This window comes from Chrysemys picta, chromosome 4 (genome assembly GCF_011386835.1).
Source record: "Chrysemys picta bellii isolate R12L10 chromosome 4, ASM1138683v2, whole genome shotgun sequence".
Lineage (NCBI taxonomy): Eukaryota > Metazoa > Chordata > Testudines > Emydidae > Chrysemys > Chrysemys picta.
This window is the reverse complement of record NC_088794.1, coordinates 46,366,988-46,388,350: the sequence shown is the minus strand read 5'-3', so window position 1 is coordinate 46,388,350 and position 21,363 is coordinate 46,366,988. Positions and strand designations below refer to the sequence as shown.

At 41.8% G+C, this 21,363-nt stretch overlaps 1 protein-coding gene across 35 annotated transcripts in view; it reads left to right on the top strand.

The window, feature by feature from the left end:
* The window catches only part of DENND2B (DENN domain containing 2B), a 307,166-nt gene that overhangs the window by 240,129 nt on the left and 45,674 nt on the right, over positions 1-21,363 (top strand). For all 35 annotated transcript variants that reach the window (XM_065592192.1, XM_065592174.1, XM_065592178.1 and 32 more), the window contains 3 exons: positions 655-724; positions 14,129-14,206; positions 18,768-18,908. In XM_065592192.1, the coding sequence (XP_065448264.1) occupies positions 655-724; positions 14,129-14,206; positions 18,768-18,908 (289 nt within the window). The remainder of the gene's footprint in view (positions 1-654; positions 725-14,128; positions 14,207-18,767; positions 18,909-21,363) is intronic.

Below are 21,363 nucleotides of genomic sequence, written 5' to 3'. Positions count from 1 at the left end.
CCATAGTTCTGACATGTTTCAACCATGGAGGGTTGCCCCAATGCAACGGAGATCTTCTGGTGATCTAGGGCTGGTGTAGAGGCTCAGTTCCACTCCTCGTCTTGGCTGCCAGCATCCTGGATGCCAGAGGAAAGAGGATGTGGTCAGGATATCTCTACAGTGCATGGATTCCCGGATCTGGTTTCAGATCCTTGGGACCATTTGAAACCAGCATAAGTCAGAGCAACCATACTTGGTGCACACGGTAACCCCAGGATCAAGGAGTGTGAAGGTGAGCTTAGCATTCCCCCATGTCTTGTGGTGGGTGCTCTCTGGCTGTAGGTGAGAAGCTAGCCTTGGTTCTGCAAACCTCTCCTATATACTTAGGGTTCAAAAGGGAACAATGTGTTAGAAATCCTACCACCTGCATAGCACAAAAAAACCCTCCAGAATGACTAGTTTGAAAAAACAGCAGCTATCTGTTGATGCTGTGTCCATTTTGAAATATTTATCTATCGTGGCAGCATCTCAAGGCACTTTGTCATAATCTATCCACCAATTGAAAAGAAGGCAAAACTAAAATCTGTATTCAAAGGGTAGATTAACACCTCTTCCTAGGAACTCACTACAATCCTGCCACCGTAACAATAAAATCTGGGACAATCTTTATTACAGTGAGACCTTCTCTTTCATGCTGACTGGGGAAGATGGCAGCAGAAGGTTTGGTTATTGCAGAAGATTACTGGTAAGTACATCAACTTGAGCTCTTTCCAAGCACAAAATTCAATTGTCAGTCAACATTGCAGTGCATAGTTGTGAGCACGTCTTTTGCGGGCCAAAAGGAAAGCTGTTCCCAGAACTCTGAGAGTTGGAAAGCTAACAAGGTCAAATACAACAAGAATTGTCAGAAACCTTTGTCTGAATGAAAGAGAACCCAAATATTTCAAGAGGATCACAAAACATTTCCCCCCTTCATTGGCACCTGGTTTCAGTTTCAACCAAAAGCAGAAGTACGACACCACCACAAAGAAGGCTATTCTCGTGGTATTTCTAACATGCCTAATTCTTTCACAGCCCTTTTCACTTCCTAGGTGCTGTGCAAACATTAATCAATCAATTCTCAGCACCCCTGTGAGGGTTGTCACCCATTTCAGAATCAGGAAAATTGCAGTAGAGGAGTTAAGTGATTTGCCCGTGGCCACACAACAAGCTAATGCAGTGCCATGACTAGAACTTGGGAGGCCCAGGTTGTCAGCCTCCATTTCAGTCCTTTCACCCACGTTCGTCATATAGTAATAGATTTAGAACTGCAAAGGGGGAGTGGGATTGTGGTATTTTTTTCTTGGGCCGATTCTATGCCGACATGGATCCAGCATACTTTAGAGCAGCTTAGCTCTCTTTTGAGAACTTCAGTGAAATTTAATTGGTGCATAGGCCGTTTGCTGGATCTCTGGACAAGGGTGAATTTCACTATCTGTTGCTGGGCTTGTAAATGGGTGCCTCCTACACAGGAATACTATAGAGGAAAGGGGCTTTCTGCACTGAGCCCCATCTCCCCTCCTAATGCACCCAAGCAGGGTAGGCATAATTTGGCCCTTCGTTAATAGAGACATTGGCTGATAGACATACTGCAATACATGTGTGTCTGATCCTGTTCTTGCCGAGGTCTGTGTCAAAGCTCCTGTTGGTGCTGTTGGGAACAGCATTGGGCTCTGTATTTGTAAAAGTTTCAGTAACATAAATATAAAAGCAATGCACTTGTCAGTTCTGTAGGCAATATTTTCCAAGGATGGCACCTATATATCCTGCCTTTTGGTGTGTAAAATACATGGGAGAAGCACAATGAAATATAAATGAGAAGTGAAAATGTTTATAGCTAATGAAGGGCATGAGCTACAGTGAAACTAGGACAGGTTAGTATGGGAGAGGATTGCTGGGGGAGTGAATCAGAGGTTGAATAAATGGGACACCCAGAAGATATCTTTATGGGAACAAATAAATGAAATAAAGATGGAGGCCATCAGGACAATTCAATTACTTTTCATATGTGCTACCACTTAAAAGTAAATATGTATATTTTCATAAGTTTAGCAAAGCCTTCTCAGAAAAAGTTGGCTAAAATGAAATTGTGGAAACTGTTCAGTCCACAAAAAAGTACCACATTTCTGCAAGTATCAACAAGTATTTAATCTTGCACAAATCTTACTTTTGATTGTGGAAATCCAAGGCATTAGCTCCTGGATTAGTTTGGGATTTGATATGTCCAAAATACGATATGTTGAGGAAAACATAATTATCTTGCCAATAGACATTTAACCCAGTCATTTTACACACTTGTGCATTATGGGGAGAAATTTATAGACTTTACAAATCCATACGGCAAAAAAATAAATATGAGATATTGAACAACATGCCCTTTCACCTACTTGAGGAGAGAAATCAGCATATTGGGAAAATTGGCAGAATAATGAGATAAGCAATCTGGAAGATATGTATGCTGACACTGTGTTTAAAGTGTTTGATCATCTGAAGGACAAATAAAAGCTGCACAAAAAGTACTTTTGTAAATATTTGCAGATGAGCCACTGTATAAAATGAGTCGTGAAAGATTCAGGCTTGGGTTTTTTTTCCAAGAGTAAACATTTTGTAAACTCATTACTACAAACATAATTGGTGCAGGAAATAAGTATATAAAATTTAAACCTACTTGAATGATCTGGAGAATTACCAGTGTAAATCCTTGAAAAGCGTATGGGAGAGCGCATTGTGGCAAGAATATTATGGTTATGACACTAAGTGTCGGAGTGAGATATAAAGCTTAAAAAGATGCAAAGAGCTGTGCTTCAGACCGGTGACGAGGTCACAGCACTCACCACACAATGTATAGGATGGAATAAAGTGATAGTAAGTATTGCTGAAGATGTGCAAATATGACAGGTTGTTAAAGACACATGCTGGGGGATTGCTCAGATGTTTTAAAATATTGACATATTATGGGATCATTCAGAATGAATAATTAAACAGATGAGGCCAGTGGATTCTGGAGTGCTGATGTTAAATGATATTTCCAGATTGAAAAGACTGAAAACAAAATATGAATGCCGGAGCCAGTAATATGGATTGGGATTTTCAAAGTGCTCAGCATTGGCCTAACCCTGCTCCCGCTGACGTGAATGGTGGGAGCAGAGTTAGGCCAAAGCTGAGTGCTTCTGAATATCTCACCCATACGAGCTAGAACAACATAACCAATATACACGGAATGACAAAGACTTTCAGTGGCCAAAATAATAATGTTAGATATTGGAAGGCCATTGAGCCACCAAGAGCAGAAGAGCATTATCAGCTATTGCCATATCTGAATAAGCAGAACACAGGATGAGTTAGAATGTCAGGAGGGCGTGTGGCAACGTGTCTTGGATCCTGGTAAACAATAGGAAAGATCACTTTTGCTGATCAGACATTCTGAAATAATATAAGGAGAAGTGACTGGTGATGTACTGATCTGTTCTAACCCTGCGCACGAGGAACAGTCTGCACAGGTTTCTGTAGATCAGCAGCAGGCCCATAGGTTTTACAGGAAATTTATGAAAAATTGATGGGAGTGTAGAAGATATAAGTAAAATGCTGTAGGCTAAAGGTTATTAATTCTTCAGGGAAGTAGTTGATCATTATGGGGCTGTAGGTGCAGAAAGCCTCTGTGGTTAAACTGGTGCCATCAGCTATATATATATAGAGAGGATTTTGGTGGCTACATAGAAGGTCTGCAGAGCCTTCCAGGAGCAGCCCAGTGGATCCCTGTGCCTCGTGAGAAGGGGAAACCGATGATGTTGAGATGGTGCTAAGGGCTGTGGTCATTAGGGGAGAGTAGTCTTCACCCCACAGTTCCACTGCACTCTGTGGAGAAGGGGAGGATTTCTCTTCCTCCCCACTGCAAATCTCAGCACATTGGGGGTGGCATTGCCTCAGGTGACACACAGCCCAAAATGTGCCTTTAAAGTCTGTGCTGCACAGTTATGTGCCCACTGATCTATTTTGAACAAGCAAATGTGGGATTTGCACGTGTGACAGGGACCAGACAAACTCTGCAGGTGCCATATATGTGCCAAGTTTTGGCTCTCTAGTCTAATTCCATTTCAGTATTTGTTTGCAAAACTTTCCAAGCAACTTTTGAAAGCAGGAGTTGAAGGGCTTGCTGCACAGGGGTTGCAGGTGCGGGGTCAGGCCCTAAGTCCACTTCAGAACTGCAGAATGTGTCAAATAATATCCGCACTATTTTTCTAAAACCCATAATACCTGGCTTACAATGTGTATGAGAGCACTGGGCTGTAATGTGCCTCATTCAACTATAAGAAACACTGGAAGTGTGCTTTAGGACATAAGGTAACCTCCCCAGAAGGGCTAAGGAGAAACCTCCCTCATGGGTAGGTTATTCCATAATTGTCAATTATGGGGTTTCTTGGACCTTTGTCTGAAGCATCTGGTAGTAGTTGCTGTCAAAACAGGCTGCCAAACTACCTGGACCACGTATCTGATCCAGCATGGTAGTTCCTATGATCCTATTTTTTGTGTCTTAGTTTCTGGGAGGGCCTTTATTTGTGAGATAATTGTGTCTTTTATTACCAGGCATTTTTTAAGACTGTTTTATTTTGGGACATGGTCATATGAACTGCTCTATTTATTTTATTTTATTTTATTTTGCCTTAGATTTTTTCCAGGATTTTCTGATAAAAGCCTCCTGCAAAAGCACCTCAAGGGATACAGTAATGATTATATTTTGTTTGTACAACAAAGTCCTACAGTGTATCCATTATATATATATTTATATTACATTGTTTCATTTAAAAACAGGATTAGAGTGGAATGTAACCTATTGTACCATAACAAACAGAGTTCTAAATACAGTAAGACTTTTTCCAATTAAAACCTGATACATCTAAGACAACCATGGTAACAGTCTTCCTAGTGATCTGATATGAGAATTTCCATTTTGAGGTAAAAGAAAATGTCTTATTTATATCAGTCACATTACCCCTTACCTGTTTTAGTATGGTTAGTACATTATCCTCTGTAATAACCCAAGAGAGTGTCAGTTTCAATTTTACACTAATGATTAATGTTATGTCTCATATAATTGGCTTTTGTCAAAGATATATTAAATAGCAGTCTGTTCACAAGTACACAGTATTTGTACCTGGTTTTTGTTTTTGCTTGGTTGGCTTTTTTGTTATCTTGCTGTAGTACCTAGAAAATGTACTGAATAAAAATGTGTGAATTTAGACCCTGTTCCTTGATGACCTATGTAGCCATTTATGCCTGGGCAAAGTGCGTGTAACATGGGTATGAAATGCTATTGCAGGTGTGAGTGAGTGGAGAGTTCCAAACTGGTAGATTTTGAACTCACTTTCCACAGGTGCCAGGCAGTGGAGAATCAGCCCCTTAAAGTCTGAGTGTGTCTACATTGCAGCTGGGAGCAAGCCTCCCAGTTCAGGTACACAGACACTTGCTAGCTCAGCTCGAGCTAACACGCTAAAAATAGCAGTGTGGCTGTTGTGGCACCAACAGAGGTTTGGGTTAGCCACCCAAACTCAGACCCACCCACCCAACCCCCCGAGTCTGAGCTTGCTTGGCTAGCTCAAGCCTCTGCCAGTAGCACAACATCCACACTGCTATTTTCAGTCTACTATCTTGAGCTGAGCTATTGCAAGTCTGCGAACCTGAGCTAGGAAGCTGCTCTCAGCTGCAGTGAAGATACACTCAAAGGGTCTCACTTTCTCCCAGCTTTCATCTGGGTTCTGCTGACAGAATCCCCCAGTGGTGGAAAATTTGCCAAATCTTTGTTGTTGGGAGGCCAGGAGCTGGCTTGTGAAGACCAGAAAGTGAGTGGACCCAGCAGGACCATGTGCTGTGGGAGATGGATTGAGTCAATGCATCTCCTAGGAAGCCTGTGCTTCACTCTTAGGGAATGCTGGCTGGACCTTTCAAGCTGCCCTTTCCCAGTGGCACTCCAAGGAGAGTCACAGCAGTAAACTATCCAAGAGAACACAGCATCTTAACCACAGTTCCATGTCATCTCCACAGACATCTCTGGCTGTGCTGCTGCAGAAGCTACTCCTTATGCTGAGGGGTTGTAGTTCTTCACAGGCTGGGTTGAATTGAATTATATGATATCCCAAGACCATATCTGTCCCAGAAACAGAGTCACAGCCAATCACCATATTTTTATGATTATTATTGATTGTCATATTGTAATGCCTAGGAACCCCAGCCCTGGGCCAGGACCCCATTATGCTAGACACACCTGCGTGTGGGTTCCTGTCCCATCTGACCTCCAGAAAAATTGAATTCTTAAAATAAACCACAAGTCCTGAAGATATGGGGATCTCCCTGAAGGGCAGCTTTTATCCTTTTGAAAAGGAGAAAACAGCCCAATGGGTCAAAGTTTCTGTGTCTCCTTCCCCTCTGAGGGAAAGCCACACTTCCAGGACTCTCCAGTTGAGGGCATGGGCTGAGACAACCACACTCTAGAAATCAGGGAATGGAGCAGGGGGCCCCGACACAAAGTATTTACATTAAAATAAGAAAAATGGCCTGTAGGTGAGTCTGGTTCATCTCGCCACCTGATGGGGCCACACAGGGGAGTTTACTGTGGTCCTGGAGTGACTCTTGTGGGCTGCAGACTGAAGATAGATGGATCCACAGAGAGTTCATTGGCAAGAACTTTCCTCCCCCAGCCTTCTTGACAGCTCTGCAGATACCCTGTGTGCTGGCTTTAAAAATCCATGTTGATCTTCTATAGCAAGGAGTCTTATTCAATGATTAGAGAAGAACGCAAGCAAAACCATTTGGACCCAGATCCCCAAGTCACACTCCATTCCACACCCTTCCCCCATTTTGGGAGGGTGTTTGTAGGAGGGGCGGAGGCCTGTCATAAAATGCGGCTCTGGATCGAGATTCTAATTCTGAACTCTGAAGTTTGGTGCATTCTGATCCTCGGCTTTGGTCGAGACCCCTCTCTAGTTCTGAACACATTGGCCTGATGGAGGGGCCACAGCCTGTGCAGCTGGGGGGCCATGAGTACACTGGGCTGGGCTCAAGAGAAACAACAAAAATCTGATCTGATGCACAAACTGATGGCAGAGCTCTTTGCTGTGAGCCTGCTTCACATTCTGTTTTTCTAATGCTCTCAGCCTTTAAACCAAACCAGCAGCAGATCTGAGCAGATGCCCAAAGAAAGGGGCCCTGCTGTTAAAAAAAGAAACTGTCAAACCTCATCTAATTTATGCAGAAGAATGATGGCAGGCAGATTCTCCATCCCTTTTGGAACCATCCTCCCTTCCACACACCTTTCGTTTGGTTCATTCACACACGCAGCTTGTATGCTGCTGTACATCAGAACCCAGCAGAAGAAACACATGGGGAGATTTCTCTGGAATATGTTTTTGAAAGTTTATATTGTTGATAGGACAGGACCACCCTACATTCCAGAGCCTCTCCCGCCCTCATCCTGACATCCTGTTTGAATTTTGGCTTGGGGATGCATCCCTTGATTGCTCCAGTTTCAAAACAACCCCAAAGCCAGGTGGGATTAAAACAAAGTACAATTTCCAATCTGCTGCAAGAGTGAATGCGTACTATGAAAGCATATGACCTGACCTGCCATCTACACTGCAGTGTTGTACCGAAGTCTAATCTGATGTCTTTTTTGCAATATATCCCAATGATACATTACTGTAGTCAAAGATCTGTCATCATCTTAGTTAGAACTAATTGTGGCTAAAGCTCCAATGGCTTTGATTGGGCTCATTGGAAATCCAAAACATCAGATGTCAATCCAAAGTGAATCCATGTATTTGGCAGGTCCCAGGAAGCCATGCAACCCTCCTTTCCCACACAGCATGCCCTCTGCTTCATCTCCATGGTGTTCCCTTCTCACACAATCCATAGCAATCATTCACTTCTCCCTTACAATCTCTTCTTACTAGCAATACCCACTGGCCTATTGGGGATCTTGAGGTGATAGCTAACAGGTCGCCTTTTCTTCCTTTCTCCCATTTCAGGAGGTGTCTTTTTCCAGGAGGCCCTTTGCTCCATTCCTGCTTCTTTGAGTTTGGGTGTGGGGCCATGATGCACCCTTCCCTTTCCTACCAGTTTGCTGGGCCTGTGCCACACCCCTATGGAGGAGCAGAGGAATGCAGAAACTCTCCATTAGTCCCGTTGCTTCAGGCCCTCTGAAGTGAAAGTGCTATGGAGCAACTGGCATTCCCTAGTATATTATGGGAGTCTGAAATCCTCAAAAAGGAGTCAGAGGACCAAGGCAGCTTCCTATCCACTTTGGTGTCTTTACTAATCCAGACTACTAAATTATTAATTTGAACAGCTGGTCTCACTTTCTCCCAGCTTTCTGTCTTACTTTTAATATGTGTGTGTGTGAACGTGTGTGTGAACGTGTGTGTGTGTGTGAACGTGTGTGTGAACATGTGTGTGAACGAACGGCCAGGCAGTGAGATGGTAGATTAGGCAAGAAACTCTGAATAGCTCAGCTAGATTTCAAGCACCTGGGAAAGAAGGTCTTTTTTAAAACAAAAAGAATGAGGAGTACTTGTGGCACCTTAGAGACTAAGAAATTTGTTTGGGCATAAGCTTTCGTGGGCTAAAACCCACTTCATCTTATCCATGCAGTGGAAAATACAGTAGGAAGATATATTTACACAAAGAACATGAAAAAACGCGTGTTGCCATACCAACTGTAAGGAGACTAATCAATTAAGGTGGGCTATTATGAGCAGGAGAAAAAAAACTTTTGTAGTGATAATCAGGATGGCCCATTTCAAACAGTTGACAAGAAGGTGTGAGTAACAGTAGGGGAAAAGGCTCCTTTTTAGCATAAAGAGCCATGGTTTCCCTTAGACATAATCTCAGAACAGAGGCGAAAGCAGGGTTTGCAGCAGCAGAGTCCAGGGTAAACACTGTGTAGCAAGGCTGCTTCAGTCTTTGTGCTGGCCAAGAAAACTAGCAGAACCCCCCGCTCCTGATCCTCACCCTTCTGTTTCACAGTTCAACTCGTGGTGGTTTATTTTCATCCTCCTGGGAATCAGCACCCTATTATCTGTGAGACTAATTAGAATTCCTGCAAGCAGGGCTGGATGAAGATTAAGAATGTACTCAGCCCCACAAAAACAAGAGACGCCAAATGCTTTATTCCCCCTTTCCTCAAGGAAGTGGGCAGTATATGCTCTGCATGCAAGCTGACTCCCAGCTGCCCCTTACCCAACAGCCCCACACTCAGAAAGGGGCTTGGATGAAGCAGTGGGGTATTAAGCAGCAGGCCATGTTGTCAACAGTTTATACCTATCCACCAGTCACCTGACTGTGATGTGAGGCCAGGAGAAGAATATAAGAATGGCCATACTTTTGGCCTTCACAACATCCCCTGGCAACGAATTCCACAGGTTGACTATGAGAGTGTCCCTTGCAAACTCCTCAGGTCAGGTCATTTGATATTAGCCTTTATCTTGTTCTGACAGGATAAAGCAAAAATAGTCCTGGGAATAGAACTGGCGTAATGGCTCTATGTTGCCTCTCCCCGCAGTGTAGGAGCTATGTGGTGGCACTCATACTATTCTCAGCTACCCACTGACCTCGGAGTGGGCATGGGCCGGCTGTCCGGATTCAGCATATCCAGTGGCCAAGTTCCATGTGCAGGTTAAAGCTGCCATCCCCTGGTGGGACCATTGAGGCTGAATAGTGGTGCAAACACCGTCTGTCTTTCCTAGGATTGGACCCATCCCCAGGGGGCAGAGGCCACCACTGATGCAAAGAGTAAATCAAGCCCAGATGTGGATGGCCACGGAGGGTTAGTTGTAACACACATGCTCACAACATTTTCCTGGGGAATTAACAAAGTACAGTATGAGAAGCAGGTGCTGTTTCTCTAATGTGAAGCTGCAGCCAGAGGGACAGTTTCAGCCAGGGAGACCCGTTGATATAGGATCATGCAGGTTAATGCCTGGTTTTTACAAACTCCTGGCTTTAGTCATGTTTAATAGGAGTAACTTCAGGATTCCAGCCCCTGAGAACCTCCCCAGCCTGAGAAGTTTGCTCTTTTGCTCTTCGTGATGATTTGCGTGTACCGAGGAGGCTCTGCTATTGGCAAAGAGAAATCTCTAAAATACAAGGTCATCATGTATAATGAATATGAGCAGGGAAGATGCCTAGCACTCATAAACTCAGTGACATGTAACCTTTAAGATATTTGTAAGGAATAATATTTCATAGGGCAGGGTCTTTGAATAAACTGCGTGGTTATTGTTTCTGGTCTTATAGATGACCCAGGAATGTGATGTTTTTACTGGCACTCAGTAAGACAGCTCTTGGCTGGTAGCTGTCCAAGACTCCTGGCATGACTTCGGCATTCCTGCAGATTTGACACAATGATTTTAACCAAAATCCCACATGCTTGATATAATCACTCAATGCCTTTAGAAAGGGTTTTATACCTAATATGGACAAAAAAGGATTCTGCTGTTTTCAGAGATGTGACGTGTGGTGAGCAGGTTTGGATTCAGAAATACTCTCATCTGTGTTCACTTAAGTGCAGCATTTTTTCATGGTCTTTATTATAACAGCACAGGCACCTGCTGACTGTCCCAGCGATTCTCAGATTTAAAAAACACAGCCGTCCTCCAGCTTCTTCTGAATCAGCTCTGCATGGCATGTAAATGATAAACCCACTTTGTGGAAACAACTTGCATAATCCTCATAGTCTAATGACGAGACACTGAAACTAAATGCCACCAACTTATTCTGGTAAAAGGGGAAAGTTCATTATCCACTTTGATTAAATATAAAAGTAAGCAAAAGCAGACAGGAATTATGACATCGGGCCCCTCTGCCATAGTATTATTAGTATGGGGGTTGATTCTTCCACTGTTTTCCATCTTGAGTAATCATTTACACAGCTGTGCAAAGTGGGTGTAAAATGATACCAACTCAAAGTGTTGGTGTGTTACACCCGCTTTTCATTCATTTTGCACAGGCAGAAAGACTCCACAAGGTGCAGGGCAACAGAGAACTAGACCCACTGTCTGAGATCCTACTCAGAATTCTTTAATGGCAGGGCAAAGTAGTTTGGTAGCATGTCTGCAGTGGGGTGGTGCAGGGTGTTTGCAGTTCCTAGACAAGGAGAGACAGGAATTCCTGCAGTAATGTCTGGGGCAGTCCCTGTGTTCTATCTCAATAGCACGTCATGCCAACTGATCCGTTGAAAGGTGACTTTTGTTGAGTTCAGAGACTTTCTTTTGGTCATGGTTCTGTGCCCAATGGAAAAAGGAGAATGGGCTATTACACCTTTCAAAGGTATTTCCATCTGCAGACCTGCTGTCCCTATGCAGGGCAGTAGCAAATACAGGTGACTTTGGATGACATTCTGGTAGTCTAGGACCTGATCCAATGCCCTTTGCAGTGGGAATCTTCCCACTAACAGTGGATTTTGGATCAGGTCTCTGATTTCCCATGGGTGGTGATTCAGGAAACCTCTTAAGCACATGCGTAAGTGTTTCCCTGAATAGGGATACATAAGCACAGCCATACTAGGTCAGACCAATGGTCCACCTAGCCCAGTATCCTGTCTTCCAACAGTGACCAGTGCCAGATGCTTCGGAGGGAATGAACAGAACAGGGCAATTTCAAGTGGTCCATACACTGTAGTCCAGACCCAATGTCTGGCAGTTAGAGGTTCAGGGACACCTGGAGCCTGGAGTTGCATCCTGAGCATCTTGGCTAATAGCCATTGCCTATTAGCTATTAGCCTATCCTCTAATAACTTATCTAATTCTTTTTTTAACTCAGTTATACTTTTGGCCTTCACAACATCCCCTGGCAACGAGTTCCACAGGTTGACTATACATGTTTGTTTTAAATCTGATGCCTATTAATTTAATTGGATAGTCCATGGTTCTTGTGTTATATAAAGGGGTAAATAACTTTTCTATTCACTTTCTCTACACTAACCATGATTTCCCCCCTTAGTTGTCTCTTTTCTAAGCTGAACGGTGCCAGCCTTTTTAATATCTCCTTGTAGGGAAGCTGTTCCATTCCCCTAATCATTTTTTTTTTTGCCCTTCTTAGTGCCTTTTCCAATTCTAATATATCTTTTTTGAGACTGGGTGACCAGAACTGCACTCAATATTCAAGGTTTGGGTGTAACATGGATTTATATAGTGACATTATATTTTCTCTCTTATCTATCCCTTTCCTATTGTTTCCTAACATTATATTAGCTTTTTTTTGCCTGCTGTTGCACACTAAGTGGATGTTTTCAGAGAGCTATCCACAATTACTCCAAGAACTCCTTGTTGAGTGGTAACAGCTAATTTAGACTCAATCATTTTGTATGTATAGTTGGGCTTATTTTTTCCGATGTGCATTACTTTAAACCAATTAAAAAGAAGAACAGGAGTATTTGTGGCACCTTAGAGACTAACAAATTTATTAGAGCATAAGCTTTCGTGGACTGAAACCTGTCTTTAAACTAATTGACACTGAATTTCATCTGCCGTTTTGTAGCCCAGTCACCCACTTTAGTAAGATTCTGTTCCTGAATCTAGACCGTAAGTACTCAGTAGATCTGCCCAACATCCATTGTCCATGAAGAATGGTCCTCAACATTTTTCTGGGTGAAATTAAGGCTTCTGTGATTATTACTATTTTATTGTTCAGAGACAACAAATTTAACTTGGGCCAGAGGGTTGGGGGTGGGGGGGAGAGGGAGATACAAAGGAAAAAAGGGAAAATCCTGATTTCTTCTAATTTCTGCTGCCTTTATGTTTGTCCCTGAAATCAGCAAAATATCCCTCTGTGTCAGTTTAATTGCTCAACCTCAAACTAGATGATAGCAGAATTGGAATTCGGCATGTTAAAAATGTAATGGAAAGCCACTGCACATGCCGTGTACATTGCAGCTGTTTGTTATTTAAATATTGACAGTGTGCTTGGCACAATCTGAGGGACAAAGGAAAACTTGGTCTCTGTCCCAGGGAACTCACTCCCACTCAGATGGGGTTTTCCAAAGTGCTCAGTACTAGCCTAACTCCAATTGGAGCCAGTGGTTTCAATGGGAGCAGAATTAGGCTGACTCCGAGCTCCGGCCATTGGCTTCAATGGAAACAGAGTTGGCTCAATGCTGAGTACTTCAGACTAGCTCACCCCTAAGAGTTAGATTTTGCCCAATGAAGGATGCTTCTTTTTCTTCGCCTGTGCCACCAGACTGTTCCAGGGGCATTGCACCACTCTTAAATACGACTCTTACCAATGCTCCTGCTGGGGTGCGTCTACATTGCTCCCAATACAGAGCTGTGGCTAAATGCCACAATTCAGCACTATATGTGGAGGATACGTTGTGTTCAGCTCAATGGAGCCAATGGCAATTTACACTATTGGAGGATGAGGCCTGTTACGAATACATTTCTAGTTGTCTTCAAGAGGGGAATGTACATCAAATTCTCTAGGTAGCTTTTGTTTGTTCATTTGTTTTTGTATGTCAAGCATGACTTTCACTTTTAACCGTTTAGATTATTCAAGTTTTGCACGTTTTTTACATGTGTAAATAAGTAGCTCCCAACTAATGTGGAGGATCTAGATGAAAACCCTATTGGGATTTAGGTCGTGCACGTCTTTGTTTCGCTCTCTGATCATACTAGTCTTGAGTTAAGCAGTCTTTGACCATTGTGGTGTGATTGGGGAACAAAAATGACCATTAAACCTTCCCCTAGCCTTCCCATTCTCATCCTTTCCAGCAGATACCCAGCCCCCTGTGCAGCCCCACTTTTCCTATTGCCTCAAGGAATAAAAGAGAGCAATTGCTGAGACGCAGTTACAGCCATTTGTAACTGTGCTGTATGGCTGCAAGTTGGCATGATATCGGAGAACAGCTCCGATGCGTTGTGATTTCCAAAGTGGATAAGCATTCTTGATGCCTTTTAGTTTCCTGCCTTATGGAAGGAATATCATGCTTTTTCAAGAGTTACTATTTTGGTGGAGAAATGGATAGCAAAAGATTTAGCACACTAGCCAAGCCATTGTGCTATATAAGTGTATTTTCTTGTGGCTCAAAATTAAAAAGTAATTTCACTCTCTCTTTCATTGTTATCAGCCAAGTGGAAAAGGTCCACGCCTACCTGAAGTATATTGTGTCATCAGCCGGCTGGGTTGCTTTGACTTATTTTCCAAGGTAAGTTTCCTTTTCCCTTCCCCCCCAATATTTCACTTAATTTGATTACTCACTGAGAAATGTCTATATTAATGAACCAAACACACATAACTTTTTAATTTGATGGGCAGCAACAGTATTTTACATTTAGACATTTCATTATTATTGGGTACATCAAAGAATGTCTTATTGCTTCTGTGTCTGAAGCAAATCTTGATTTGAAAAACATCTGGGTGTTCGTATGTATTGGCTGCCTGAGGCTTTTTTCCATTGTTTTCTAAAACTATTCTCTGCTGACCTGTAATTCTTGGCATGCATGTTTGAAATGATGGGCCAATACCACTTTTACGCCAGTACTCCCCCACTGCAGTAATGAGGTCAAGAATCAAGATTATTCCATAAGCGGATTCTGTTGTAGTGGGATATTTCCATCACAAGAAGTTGTGTTAACAATAATAATCTAATTAGAAGGAACAAATGTGACACCAAAGTTGCATCATACTTTGATCTGGTTTACTTAAGGAATAAAGTTCCTAGTACAGAAGTTGCAAGACAATAAACAGCTTATTCAGGCTGATTAAACACTGAAGTAAGGCTGAGGCATTTGATAGTCAAAGAAGCAGCTGACTCAGAGTGTACTCCAGTACCATAAACATTCTTTTTACATTCAACAAAAGGATGTTCAAATAAAACAAAGCAGTCAAAAATATTTTTCTTGCTTAATTAGAGTTTGAAATGTCCAGGCTGCTGCCAACGGAGTGCCTCGAACATCCAAGGGCACGTCCTGTGCAACTTCAGTGAGCATTTAATTGTGATAGAGCCGTACCAACCAGGATTTTAGTGTGATTTGTGAGAGGACAATGATATTTCAGACTCTGAGTGAATACCTTTTTTCCCCCTTTTATACAATTCCTGGTAGCATGTCACACAATTTAGACCTTTCAGCTCGTATGTGAATACAGTGTTGAGTAAACGATGTGTCTGTTCGCAAGGAATGTATCACTTTGGCAGTCAGACCAAAGGGAGTTTTACAGAATTTAAGACCAAATTAATAATTATTTATTTATTTAATTTACTGAATACAGTTGGCTAGTTTTTGATTGTGAGGTTAGTTTTTGGATTTGATAAATTCATGACATTTTATGTAATTCACGTGATCTAATCATACAGAATGTTATCTTCCATATAAGCATGTTTTGAGCTTTGCAGGATAAAACTTCGATTAACATGAATCAAGCTTTAAAAAATCAGATGAAAGTAGTTAATACCAGTCCTATTTATGACATCATATAAAAGGTCAAACCAAAGGGCTGTTCCAATAGCCTCTTGACATAACTGGTGTCTAAATAAAGATGATTGCAACTGATGCAGAAACACCATGCTGGAACATGGTGAATAGAGGTAACAAAAAGATTGTGGAAGCTAATGATACAGAGATATGTCATGACACTCTTCCTTCTCTTTGCTGTTGCTATCTAACTTTGACGGTGGCCTAGTTCTCTGAGGTTTTTGTAGGGGAAAAGATGAAGCAGATATTACAAAATTGAACATTACAATACCTTGCTGCCAGCACACTAGTCAAAAATATCAGTCAAGATGAAGACATGAAGTGTGCACAGGTCCACAGAGTGGAGAGTTTATGCCAGAAAATACCAGAGATGGGCCAGAATTGCAAAAATTCTGTTTGCACATTTGTGCCCAAACCTTGCATTTGCTCATGTGAATGAGCATTTGATGCAAATTAGTTAGTCAAATATGAAATTACCTGATTGACATATGCAAATAATTTCATTTATGCGAGCTTGCATATTATTAATGTGCTCACTTAGTGGCTGGCTGAAAAGTTTACCCCAAATGTCAGTTTCCTCCTTATCAGTCATATAGTTAAATTGTAGTAAGGGTCTGTTGTTTTTTCTCACTTGTACTAGTTTTACACTGGTAGAATTCCATTGGCTTCAATGGAAGTGATTCCCAGATGATCATAGAAAGGAAGAAGGCATACACTGGTGACATTAGGGACATTTGGCCTAATCCAGAAGTTCTTATTTATTCCTGGTGTGGGTAGAACTCCCATTGAATTTATAGGCCTGGCCTACTGTTAGGAAAGAGCTATTCACTTCTTCCTGCTAATGTGATCACTGGGCCATTGCGTCTGGTTCACACAGAAATAACTAGTCTTAGTTGAAGATTACAGACTCAACTCCCACTAATGTGAGTTTGAATTGAAGGTATTCAGCACCTGGCAAGACGGAGTACTATACCCCTGAATCAGCTCTTAAATGAAAAAAAGAAGAGTCAGTTTGTAGTACCAGTTTGTAGAACAGATTTGTTCCTGGTGCAGATTAAGATTCTTAAGAGACTGTGAGACCATCCCTTTTTCCTAGTTTGTAAAAGCGAAACCAAGGTGCCCCGATTGGTAAAACTAATGGGAAGAAGGAAAGTTATCATGATGGTACACTTAACATAAGTAGACAAAACAGGAAACTGCAGCCTTCATATAAAAACGTGATGGGAGAGACTACTGAGATATTAAACCTTGTACATTACTTAGCTGAAAAGCAGAAAAAGCCCTTTGTTTTTGCTTATCTGCATTATTTTAATTCCCCTTGGAGTCCTCTTTGTGCACTGTAGCGATATCTACTTAAAGACAGATTTGAGAACCACAGATTTCCTCACTTCCAAACTCAGCCAGTGCATGCAGTCATGGTCTTGGCAGATATTTTTGCCCATTTTTAGACTCATGAGATGTCTTTGTCCAAACTTTCTTTATTTTAAAAATATATTATTTGTATTGTGCTGACAGTCAGGGTCAGTGCCTCACTAGAATAGGCATTGTCCAAACCCATAACATGACACAGTCGCTCCCCCCAACAGCTTTCAATTGACTGTATCTAATTTAAAAGTATGTGATTTATTTAATTTATATTTAGCATATAATGCCAACAACGTAAAGAATCACTTAGCACCTACAAAAAAGGAGACCAGTGTTGGCAACAACACAAAGGCTTGCCTAGGAGATACTAATGCTGGGTCTACACTAAAAAGTTAAGTTGACCCAGGGATGTTGTTCTGGGATGTGAAAAATCCATGCCTCTGAACAACGTAGTTAAGGCAACCTAACCCCTAGTGTAGACAGTGCTAGGTCAGCAGACAAATTCTTCCGTCACCTAGTTACCATCTTTCAGGGAGGTGGATTATCTACAGCAATGGGAGAACATCTCCCATTGCTGTAGTGAGTGTCTACACAGAAGGGCTACAGCTGTGCCGCTCTAGCGGTTTAAGTGTAGATGTAGCCAAGGGAAGAGAAGGAATAGTATTAAGTCAATACTAATTAGCCACTGGGCTGGCCTTCAGTAAGGAGCTTCTCTAATCTGGTGTGAGCGGTTGTCACCCAAGCAAGTTACCTTAAGAACGAAATTAATATAAACTTTTCTGATCACCCCCCACTCTCCTTGACTTCAATGGGAGCTGCAAGTACTCGGTATTTGTTAGACGCGCACCATTACTGTTGCAGAGAGGGTGGGGAGGCAGCGCTCCAGTTAGTGCCTTTGTTGGCTTTTGGTGTCATTTAGCTATTATTGTAACTCTCCAGCTCATAATTAAGTATCTTTTCACATTCTGTTTCAATGGAAAGCATTTCCAACAGCAACAAGGGAAAGTGCCTGGCTTTGACAGACTAACTATTGTGTGGCCCATTGCTCATGAGTAGTGGTTAAAAGATCAGTCTTCCAGGTCAAACCACTAACTGCTTTAAAGCTGGCTTTCCCCTCTTCTTTAGGTTTATCAGCATCACGTTCTATTTAATATGGGAAAACTTTGCTATGGTCTAATTTATGTTGGCCTGTGTGAATAAAATGAGGAGAAGAAGAAGAAGAAGAAGAAAAAGAAAAAAAAATCCTCTGAATCTATCTGAGTTCCATCTGTTCAGTATACAGCTAAATTGTCTATTCTGTATCATGGCAAATGGAAAATGACATTAGTGCAGACATCCAATGTAAAGAGTAGGGCACGCTTCACAAAACCCACTCAGGATCAGCTGTTTTGAACATAGGGATTGTGAAGCGATCACTGTCTCCTCATTTCAGAATCTGAAGCAGAAAACGCTGTATGCCCAATCTGAATACGTTAAACTGAGGTCCTGCGGTCACAGAATCCCGTTTCACTTTTCCTAAAAGCAAAGATGTCAATCCTGATGTCCTGGCCAAAGTCCAATTCCACCAATCACATTTTGCCTCTGTGAAGTCTCCCTACAGTTACCAGTGGATAAATTATTCTTTCCTTACTTTTCTAAAAACTGCTTTGAAGTGTGGCTGGCACAGAATGCCTTCTGTGCTCCATCCCAGAGGTGGCTGCATTTTATCAATAGATGAAATGATCTCAATCTCTCTACATATTCAGCCTTCAGTTACACTCCTGCAACCCCTGTGATTCTGTTGTGACATTAATGGTATTGAACACATGCACATAAGGGGAGAATTAGGCATGTAGTCTGGTACATGTTTGGGACAGAAGATGCTTTAGAAATTTATGTTGTTGTTGTTCTGATATGTTCTCTCTTTCACATCGGACTGTGATGGATCAGATCCTGGATGAGGTTGAAAGGAGAAGGGGCATCTCTGCTGCCCTGGTTTATCCATTTATGAGGAGTCTGATGGAGTCTCCTTTTCCTGCACCTGGAAAGACAATCAAAGTCAAGACTTTTCTGCCTGGAGCTGGAAATGAGGTAAAAGGCTACTGCAAACTTTAAACCCAAAACCCAACACCCCTACTCCACAAATAATAAAAAGAAGCCAAAGAAAGAAAGCTGAAGATGGGGGAATCATGAAATGTCGTGGGAGGGTTCTGGAAAACAGTAGCATAATTACTATTAACAATAATTCCCTTTGATTATTATAAACAGTTTTCTGAAGAGGTAGTTATTTTAATATGTTTGTTGGTTCTCTGGAAGTTTAATAATAAAAAAAAATTCCAACATACTCCAAGTTCTTGTGTATTTAACAGAAGAGTTATGATGTGGCTGAACTTTATTGCAGTATTAGCAAGCTAGAAGTCATCCATAGGGTGTTTTCCATTATGACTGTATACCACCAGATCAGGAACTTAGAAGTTATTATGAGTGTCGTTGTTCAGAGATATGGAATTGGCTAAAGAATTTACCAGCAGCATTTGGTGACAGTTTTTTAAACATCAGTGTTTTGAAAAAAATAGTCATTTACCTGACCCCCAAAGCAATGGCCTATATTTGGAACAGCAGGCTCTATAAAACATTTTATGGATTTTTAAAGAGAGAGACTGTGTGTGTGTGTGTGTGTGTGTGTGTGTGTGTGTGTGTGTGTGTGTGTGTGTGTGCGTGTGTTCATTACAGAAACCCAGTTAAAAATGCAAGATGTAAAAGTCCAATAGAAACCTAGTATTGTAGATTATGTGGGCTACTAGAGAATATCAATGTTAGTATGTTGATTAAAAAGTCATTTTTAACTTCAAATTCTGCTGTGTACTCCTGATATAAATCCATAATAACTCCACTCATTTATTTGGATGGACTAACTGTAGAATTATGGAGAATAGAATTTGTCTGAATGAATGGCGCAGAAAAAAGAAGGTGATTTTCTTCTTAGAATTCTATTTTACTGTCAAGTTCTCTGCCTATTTTTAATTTTTACATCGGATCACATTTTCTAGTGACCTAAAGCCAGTAACTTCAGTGGTGTTACAGTTTGCACCATAATGTCTTTTGGGCTGAAACAAAAAGGGTTCCTTGTAAAAGTGCCCTGTAAGGCACATTTGAAGTCTTCAATCCTCATACTGTGGAAAGCATAAGGAATTCTGAGGGGCTGACTTTAGGAATAAAGGCAAGATTTCATGGTGCTTTCTAGATGCTAATGTATTTGATAACTGGCTCTGTAGTCCTGCCCCATTTAGCTCATACGCCAGATCCCTTCCATGCAACCTTAATACATGGAAACAAACAAGTACAGTAAAGCAGACAGCAGATCAAAAAGACTTTAATTAGGCTCAGCTTTGTTCTCAGTTACACAAGTGCAATCCCATTGATTTAGGTGAAATTGCACTGGCTTACTTGAGAACAGAATTTGGCCCTTCCACTGTTTCTAAAAACTGTTGTGACTTGCAATGCATCCCACAGCAAGATTATAGTGTTGGAAAACTAAAGGCTTGTCTACACTGGCACTTTACAGCGCTGCAACTTTCTCACTCGGGGGTGTGAAAAAACACCCCTCTGAGTGCAGCAAGTTTCAGCGCTGTAAAGCGCCAGTGTAGACAGTGCACCCGTGCTAGGAGCTGTGCTCCCAGCGCTGGGAGCTACTCCCCTCATAGAGGTGGGTTTTTTAGAGCGCTGGGAGTGCTCTCTCCCAGTGCTCTGCCGCGACTACACAAGCCATGTTAAAGCGCTGCTGCGGCAGCGCTTTAACGTTGCCAGTGTAGATTAGCCCTTAGTAACTAGTTCCCAATGATTTGGCACATTAACATGACTTAATAAGCCTTCAATCACCATGCTGAGAAATGTTTTAACTCTTAGTACTGGTCACCTTTATGAAACTTAAAGCAATGGGAGCTAGCATTTACCCCACTGGTAGTATCAGTCAGGAAAACACAATCACTCAACAATGGTATGTTTGCTGATTTTTGCAGCAGTGGTAGGGTGGTGGATATTTGGTGTTACAGTGGGAGAATGTTTGTTTGCATATTTTGGGTTTCTTAAAAAAATCTAATCACAAGATGTGACTCTACACAATATGGATGTGACAGTGATTTTCTTCTGACTGTTCCTATCCTGTCCCTGAGCACAATGGTGTCACAAAAGAACTGCTATCAATCCATTTTGTTTCCACTCTCCTGCACTCTGCTGCTAACTGCAGTGTTGTTTTGGAGCAATTTCATAAGGGCTAATTCAGTTTTAAACCAATACCATAATGTTAATGGAATCTGGAACTGTAGGTATGAAAGCATAAAAATACTTTATACCAATACATTGGCGTTGGCTTTAAGACACACAGGAGGATGGGTAGTATAAGAGATTATTATGGTCCTGGGGATGTGTTCTCTGAGGTTTCAACCAGGCCTTAATCTGACAAAAAATAATACCTATATTATGTAGAGTATAAGGAGTGGGGTCTTTTTTGGTAAAGTCTGGTCATGTGCAGTATTTTGCAGCTGTC